The 8,203-nt window shown below is 42.5% G+C and overlaps 2 protein-coding genes and 1 long non-coding RNA gene across 3 annotated transcripts in view; 2 read left to right on the forward strand and 1 right to left on the reverse strand.

Moving 5' to 3' along the window:
- The first annotated feature begins 664 nt into the window (after window positions 1-664).
- Window positions 665-1,926, forward strand: LOC109474478 (A-agglutinin anchorage subunit-like). The gene is made up of 2 exons (XM_019774769.1): window positions 665-1,404; window positions 1,881-1,926. The coding sequence occupies exons 1-2, from the start codon at window positions 665-667 to the stop codon at window positions 1,924-1,926; spliced, it is 786 nt and encodes a 261-aa protein (XP_019630328.1).
- Window positions 1,927-2,558: 632 nt separating this feature from the next.
- Window positions 2,559-8,203, forward strand: part of LOC109474630 — a 44,743-nt gene continuing 39,098 nt past the window's right edge. Inside the window, 13 exon segments of the mRNA XM_019774979.1 lie at window positions 2,559-2,785; window positions 3,572-3,659; window positions 3,773-3,874; window positions 3,984-4,109; window positions 4,335-4,466; window positions 4,583-4,695; window positions 4,842-4,921; window positions 5,352-5,497; window positions 5,856-5,990; window positions 6,944-7,056; window positions 7,206-7,255; window positions 7,549-7,648; window positions 7,650-7,695. Coding sequence (XP_019630538.1) covers window positions 2,744-2,785; window positions 3,572-3,659; window positions 3,773-3,874; window positions 3,984-4,109; window positions 4,335-4,466; window positions 4,583-4,695; window positions 4,842-4,921; window positions 5,352-5,497; window positions 5,856-5,990; window positions 6,944-7,056; window positions 7,206-7,255; window positions 7,549-7,648; window positions 7,650-7,695 — 1,273 coding nt within the window. The 5' untranslated portion in view covers window positions 2,559-2,743.
- LOC109474662 overlaps window positions 6,479-8,203 on the reverse strand; it is a 16,600-nt gene continuing 14,875 nt past the window's right edge. Inside the window, exon 4 of the long non-coding RNA XR_002140493.1 lies at window positions 6,479-6,597. This is a non-coding gene — a long non-coding RNA (uncharacterized LOC109474662). The remainder of the gene's footprint in view (window positions 6,598-8,203) is intronic.

Here is an 8,203-nt window from a genome sequence, read left to right on the forward strand (position 1 = left end):
CACCACAGCAGCGTCTTTTCCAACGGCTACAACGAGTGAATCCACCAACACTAAAACAATTCAGCCGGTTTCCGCCTCCGAGTCTTCTATCAGTCAGTCGACTTCTGCCTTCTCTAAAGCTTCTACATTACGTAGTGCATCATTGCCAGTCACAAAAAAGACCATAGCTCCCGATTACACTACAGTGGTTTACACTATGATTTCAGACACAACCAACGAAACGCCATCAAACATCACACAGGATGCTTCTACACTACAACAGACGTCATCAGTCAAAACATCTACAACTTCCCCATCTCTAACTACTGAGGTTGTGGAACAAACAGGAACGGAGGCTCCAAGCCAGTCACCGGTTACTTTGCACACTGTTACTCAGGCTCCAACACAGACGGAAAACAAATCTGTATCTGCGATATCCAGTACGTCTGCAATGACAGCGACTCAAACACCTGAAAGTGTCTCAACACAAAATATATCAACGCTTGCCCTGACAGCAGGTTCCACAACAGCGGCCAAGACCAGTGCAACAACGAAGATAGGGGACAGCAGTACCCCTTCTCTTAATATCACAACTTCTCAATATTTCCGATCTTTAACTTCTGAAGCTCCGACAGAAGTTTCTAGAACGAGCATATTGCCAGACATCACCGAGATAGTGTCTCCTATGTCCACGGCAAACGCTACGACTGCTCACATGCTCTCGACAGAAGCACCAGCATCTACACGGAAAAAGACAGGAACAACAAGATCTCCCTCCCGTAGTACTAAATCTACGCGATCAGTCACAGATATTACCATGGCCACCCGCGACATCCAGACTTCATCCACATCTCTCTACTCACCTAGAACAGACTCTAAAGTCTCGACCACCTCTGCCTCTCGGCAGACCAAAACGCCTGATTACACGATGCTGGTTTCCACTGTCATTCCCGATACAACGATTCCAATAGATAACGTTACAACTGAAAGTACAACGAAAGCCCCGGTCTCGGTGACTGATGTCACAAGCAAGCAACGAACACTTAGAACACGGGTGCCAACAACATTGAAAAGCACAGATGTAACGGATTTTCAATCAGCGAGTACTGCAAGCTCATCAAATGCTACTATTAGTCCATCCCTTTCACCTAAAACAACAAAATCAGCATCTCCAGTGTCTTCACGAAGTCCATATAATACAACGCCCATGTCCAGCACCCTGGGGTCGAAACAAACAACTGTAAATCAAGGCAATCTTTCCACTGAAGCTTTAGATTCAACAACTTTAATTGAAATCACAGATACAGAATCTCCTTACAACGCCACAGCAACTTCTGCAGCTCGATTTACCACCACACAAACAAAGACGACTCTGTTACCAAACGAAACCATTACTAGGCATGAAGATGTATCCACTCTCACCAGGTCAGTGACCAAGTCAACAAAGGCATCGGACATTTCGTCTACCTTTAGCCCAAAAGTAGATACCACGGCAAACGCTACTTTTCCTTTCTCCTCCACTAAAAGCTCGGTATCACCAATAACTGTAACAGAGGGAACATCAACAGAACCTGGTACTGTAATCTTCACCGAGACAATGACAATGCCTTCCAATCTCTCCACTTCTCAATCTAAGATATCTTCTACATCGAGTGCCGACAGGTCATTTGTCCCTACGCAAAGTTCGAGATTGTTTCCAACCGACGCTACACCGGCAAACGTTTCTATCAATGTCTCCACCGGAACAGGTATGGTAAACCGCTCAACAGAATCAACGACACAAGTCGCTCAAACTACTCGTTTGAAGGCGTCAATGACACCCATCAGAACCTCCACTAAAGCTGGCACACCAGAAATAACAGATGTCTTGACTTCTAGCTTCGAAACCACGTTCTTACCAGCTACGGCATCAACTTCACCACAAAGATCTTCCGTATCCAGCCCTAAAACTGATCCGTCTAGCACAACTGCCTTTAAGTCTACTAGACTTTCTGGTGCACCTTTTACTCAAACTCAAACCCCAACAATGTCTTCCTCGATAACTAAAGACATTACTGATCAATCTAGCACAACCAGAACCTATACGTCATCCACCCCATCAACCCTGACTACAAATACTGTAACGTTACAAAGATCATCATCACCGCAATCTCCGCCTGGTACTGACAGACCTATGACAGGAAGATATAGTCCCGTCTCATCTAATTCCCCTACCCCTTCAAAAGCGACAGAACCTGCCAGAACGCTAGTTGATGCTACAACACTGATTCTGACAGATGTAGTAACAAGTAAAGAAGCATCTTCGGAAAAATCGACAAGTAGAAGTGTTACACCATACCCGACAACGAAAACAGGAGTTGTGGCTTCGCTGTCAACAACACAAACTCGATTCACGACAACAAACCCTGTTTCTTCGGTGTCTATGGCAACAGGAGACGCGACCAAAAGCCCCTTCTCGCCTTCTACAGAGCCCACCTCTCTAAATGACACTTCTGTTTCTCTGTCGACATCTACGGCCACGCAAGCAACAAGAACTAAATTAAATACAACGAAACCTGGAATCAGCTCATCCACAATAACTACATCTTCAAAACGTGTAACATCAACAAAATCGCCCTTCCCAGCAACAGAGACACAGGTCTCTGTCAATAAAACTACCCCTGTTCTTGGAACCACTTCCCCAACAAGTCAATTTGAAACAACTGAAGTTGTAGTCACAGATGTGGGTGCAACTAAAACAACTAGCTCATTATCTTCTTCCACAATGAGGGAAACACCAACAAAGACCCGCGGTCCATTCCAGACGGTATAGTTGTCTATCGTTGAATGACGGTTGCTTCACTCTCACGCCGGACATCACAAAGTATTTTCTCACCTTTGCACACCTTAGCTAGTAAGCATTCACGCATCGGGTTTTGGTTAGGCTTTATATTAGATTTTAGGGTAAGTATTTATCTCATCTTAGTCGAGTCAACTTAGTGATAGGGTTCTGATCACTGTCTTCGTGTCTACTCACCATTGCAATAAACAGTCACCCAAACGAACTGCTCTTTTCATGTTTTCTTTTCAGAAAAAGTGATGCGTAAATCTACATTCAAGCTTTTGCGCTTGTGGTGATTGCCGCATTAGATGCTGTAGCAGTGTGTTATTAATATCCCCTTAATAGACTGCTTTGTCAGCATTTTGTTTCGTTCTTGTCAAGAAAACTTATTGGTGTTGGTGAATTACTTCGTAGCAGATATAAACCTCAACCTAAATGAATTTTCGGCTTTCTTTAAGACTCGGCTTCTTTAATTCAACATGTATCCATACAACCGGCTGGCGCAATGGGTTAGAAGTGGTTAGAATTTGAATAGATGGCGGTACAGACTTCCAACGACATTTCGCCTATTATGTACATTGCGTCAGCTAGTGTAGCAAATTATTCATTTCTGGAAGAAGGTTTAACTCTGTTGCGATTGGATTAACCCCAGCATATTTCTAAATGGCTATTTTATGCAGGTGTGTGTGTCCGTGTCTGTGTTTTCTATTTTACATTTCCTAGGAGGCTGCATAGTTACATTGTAAACTAAAATGGCATTCCTCTATTTAGACTACAACCGACAACAGAACAGCAATATCGTCATCTGCAACACCAACTGTCTCAAGTACATCTTCAAAAGAGTTAACGAGTACCACAGGTATGGATACTTTTTGTCTTTTTGTAAACTTTTATGTCGAGTACGATTATTATTCTTATTACAGCCAATGGACTGACACGTGTTTAACTTGAATATTTGTTACCTTTAAACAGCAGGGGACGGGTGTTCACGGTGTCATCCGGTCTGGGCCACCTGCGTCAACAACACATGCATCTGCTTACCTGGCTACAACGGCAATGGTGTCATCTGTGAAGGTATTTGCTACTCTTCGAGTTACTTTTAATCATCAACTTATAGCTGTGTTCACCTCAATGTTGATGCCTATAACCTCACATTAAAACGCTGTTTTTCTAATTGACACAGACAAAAATGAGTGCGACGATAGGCCCGGACCTTGCCATCCGCGCTGGGCCACTTGTACAAACACAAACGGTTCTTACACCTGCGCCTGCGTGAGCGGATATAGGGGAAACGGTGTAAATTGTACCGGTAAGTACCTCAACCTGAATGGGTTAGGATCAGGCATCGGGTAGTATGCACGTATCCAAGAACGTAGATTTGCCCCAGACCCGGTTCTAGATATGCGTGGACTATCCAGAACCACGCCTGAGAACTCGCTCAGGTTCAAATGGGGACGTAGCGCCTCTACGACTTAACCTCGATGACTGCCTTTTTCTGTGAAATCAATACAATGGGTTTCGTGTTCTTCTCTAGACATTGATGAATGTGCGGAAACCCTCGATAACTGCCATCGCACGAGAGGATACTGTGACAACATTGACGGTGGATATGACTGCTTCTGCATCGACAAGTATCCAAGAGGGAACGGCCGGAAATACTGCGTCCGTAAGTTGCCATTTGTTAGATGATGCTGATATCCTCGTGTATTTATGCTGTACCCATAATATTGTCTTTGTCGTCCTGTAATGAATATAGCCTGTATCCTCCGTACCTCTATGCAGGGGACATCATTGTGTACGTGTCCATTAGAGCGATTGGGTATCCATTTCTACCTGATTACCGGAATCAAAATTCCAACGCATTCATCGGGCTGAGAAACTGGCTTTTACCAATGGTAAGTTCTTGTCCACATTGAATTATGTTGCAACAACATTTTCGTCTAATACCGATTTATACAAACCTGTATTTGATTCGTGAATTCTATTGTAATACAATATATACGGTTTGGTACGTGCTCTAACAGCATTTTTGTACACTCAGGTATCAACTGAACTCCAACCAATACAATATAAGCCCAATATATACTACGGGGTGCATTCAGTGGACTTGGTAGATGTAAGGTTGGTGCTGTTAAGATCCCTTTTCAACTTGTCCCTGTATTAAGCAATATATGTGTTCAGCAATATAGGTGTTTTAGGTGTTAACTTCCTAAACTTGGCTAGGAAGTATTGTTTTGGTGGCTGCTTTGTGGGTTTGTGTCTGGACAGAGTAGATTGACAGCACATGGGGGGCGGACAGATTGACAGGAAGCATGAAAGGATGTCAAACGTTTAAAAAATATGGCCGGAAGCCAGCGGAAATATGTCGACATGGGTTAATTCAGGACGCCGAAGGTTTCGAAAATCCTAAAAATCCAGCAAAAGGACTACTATACAAATAGAAGTGATATGCCAGAAAAAAAAGCTCACTATAAAGGGTTAACAAAAAGTCCAGTATGGCCTGCTAAGGAGGCTATCTGAAACGCACGTTTTCTTGTTCTTCTGTTCATAGGGATGGCAGTTTTGTCGCCGTATTTGAAGTGAACGTGACGGAACCTGCTCTGCCAGAGCTGGAGGATTTGGTGGTCAACATAACAAAAGGGGGTCAGCTCGGAAACCTGACCATACAGACTAACGTAACAACCATCGGGGATCACTGTAAGACTGCTTGTCTAAATACATGGTCCTATTTCAATTACAGTGACTGATTTTGTGCCGTACTTAGGGCTTAAAGTATGAAAGTCTTATAAAAGACAAAAAAACACCAAAATGTGTTTTTTTACTAACCATGAGTACTATTTGCACATAGTGTTGATATGAATTTTGTTTCGTTCACGAAAACACCCTGGTCAGGCCCCGGTTTGGGTCTTCGTTTTGGGTCTTTGTAAAAATATATAATGATCCTAACGCTTCTGTTGGAAAATATTGTATCACTTAATGGCATAGTTTACAACATTAAACTACACCCTTCAGTCAAAAAAAGTCAATAACTTAATATTACCTTGTGAACTCACAGCCCTCCTGGTTGCGATTGAGCAGTGCTTCCTTGGAACACATGACTGCCACGAGAACGCCACCTGTACAGACACGTATTTCTCCTGGGACTGCAAGTGTAACCCCGGCTTCACGGGCAACGGCACCTGGTGTGACGGTACAGAACTAGATTATTGATCTAATTGGCTGGGGCTTTTCTCCCATGTCCATATAGGAATACGAATATACGTAAAATACTTCTAAAAACACTGAAATATATCTACATATACCCTACCTATAATCTAATGTGGATTAATGTGACAGACAAGAGGGGAGCAAGGGGCCAGCATCTGGCCTGTGCATATAGGCAGGTAGGCAAAGAAAGCCAATGTAAACTTTGTAATATTGTACTAGGAAATAACTGTGATATCTTGTATACTTTCTATACTGAAAAATGTTATCCTCGACCAGATTAGGCACTTCAAATGCAAGATAATGACGATCGTTCATGAAATAACAGGTCTAGTCAGTGACACCCGTACAATAATATATATCGTTTATGACGCAAAGGATCTAATTCTTCTGTTGAAATGTTTCTTTTCGATTGTGTCTTAATGATTACAATAAGATAATGTTATCATACACCGTGGTACCTTTGTTGTTCTATGTCGGCACAATGACAATTCTCCACATCATGCACAAGGAAGTAATGTTGTCCACTCTCTTGTTTTACTAGACATTGATGAGTGTGCCCTGGGTATTGATGACTGTCATGATAATGCCACCTGCACCAACACAATAGGCTCTTATTATTGCACATGTAATATGGGCGCTATAGGCAATGGCACATACTGCGAAGGTAAGACTTTTAATTTCTTACTTGTTATCAGGCTTTCAGTGGTTTAGAATGCAATGTTGATTGATTTCACATTTTCTGGGATAGAAGCATTATTTTGGGTGGCGATAAGGTACACTAGGTTTATATGTATGGGTTCCAATATAACTTGGCGGAGATTAGTTTCACTTGATTGGAAGGGGATTGACCTGATATGTCTTGGATCCAAGGATATGGTCGTCGAAATGTACCAAACAATATCTACTTCTAACATAATGCAATGTCTTCCTTTCCAGTTGTGGAATCAGAGTACATCTCCTTCAAAGTGTTGGGACTGAACCTTACCTTAGACTACGAGAACAGTTCCTCAAGAGCGTATCAAGATCTTAAGAACCAACTGGAGATTCTGGTATGTTTCTGGACCCAGATGCCTAAAATTATAGAAAATACATGTGGCAATAAAAGGAGGAATACGACTGAAAACAAAAAAGAGTCATGTATTTTATGGACAAAAATAATGAATGAGACTTTGAGTTTTGATGTTTTTGTCATAAACAGGTGGTCGACGAAGTGGATGGGGTGGTTGCCGTTAGAGTGATTGACATACGGTACGTTATAGTCACTGTCATTATATTCATATCATAAAACCTAAAAAGAATTTCTGCAAGGCTGAAGATGAATCTGTAAGAAACAACACAATTTGTCTGCGTGTTCATCGCTACTTTTTGTCATTGCTGTTGGGTGAGGAGGTATGGTTTCATGGTGGAGCACGTGGCCTGTCTGTCTGTCTGTCTGTCTGTCTGTCTATCTGTCTGTCTGCTCACATGCCGTAGGTTGACAGCACGTGGATGGTGTAAGAATTACAGTAGTTTAAAGGTCATGTTTTACCAACCACATACAGGCCTCCAGACACGGGAGTGGTTCTCCAGATTGACTTTGCTGAGACATCCAGGGACGAAGTCAGAAACAACGTCTTTGACGCTGCCAATGATGATCGTTTAGGGGTCTCTAAGTGTGGACGGGAACGCAACGACTTTCGGAGACATTTGTAAGTTTGGGATTTTACCTCCGTATAGTGAAATTGACCATTGGAAACCTATGTAATTTGCATTCATTTCATTAGAAACATAGAAGCCATATTGTCTCGTTTCCTGAATGAATGTTTGCTGTGAGGATCAAGACCTTCTTATAAAACATTATTAGAGTTTTTCCAACCCTCATTACTGGTTTGGCTTCTTCGGTGTTCCCAGCTCTACTTGTGGCCCTACCGGAGTGTTCTGACGGCACCAACAACTGCAGTGCCAACACAGACTGCGTGGAGGAGTACCTGTACTTCAGCTGTGTGTGTTCAGACGGTTTTGTTTTCAACGGCACAGATTGTGAAGGTATATTACAAGTCTACAGTACGATGTTTAGCAAAGCGATGTTTTGACAAGGTTTGTAGTGCAGTATGCTCAATCCTTGAATAGTGACCAAGAAAAGTTTTTTTGCTGTATGTCTGTTTCTCATACAGTAATTCTAATGTCTAATTTCAGCCGTGCAGCCCAACTACATCT

The sequence above is a fragment of the Branchiostoma belcheri genome, unplaced genomic scaffold (genome assembly GCF_001625305.1).
Source record: "Branchiostoma belcheri isolate BF01 breed outbred unplaced genomic scaffold, Haploidv18h27 scaffold31, whole genome shotgun sequence".
Lineage (NCBI taxonomy): Eukaryota > Metazoa > Chordata > Leptocardii > Amphioxiformes > Branchiostomatidae > Branchiostoma > Branchiostoma belcheri.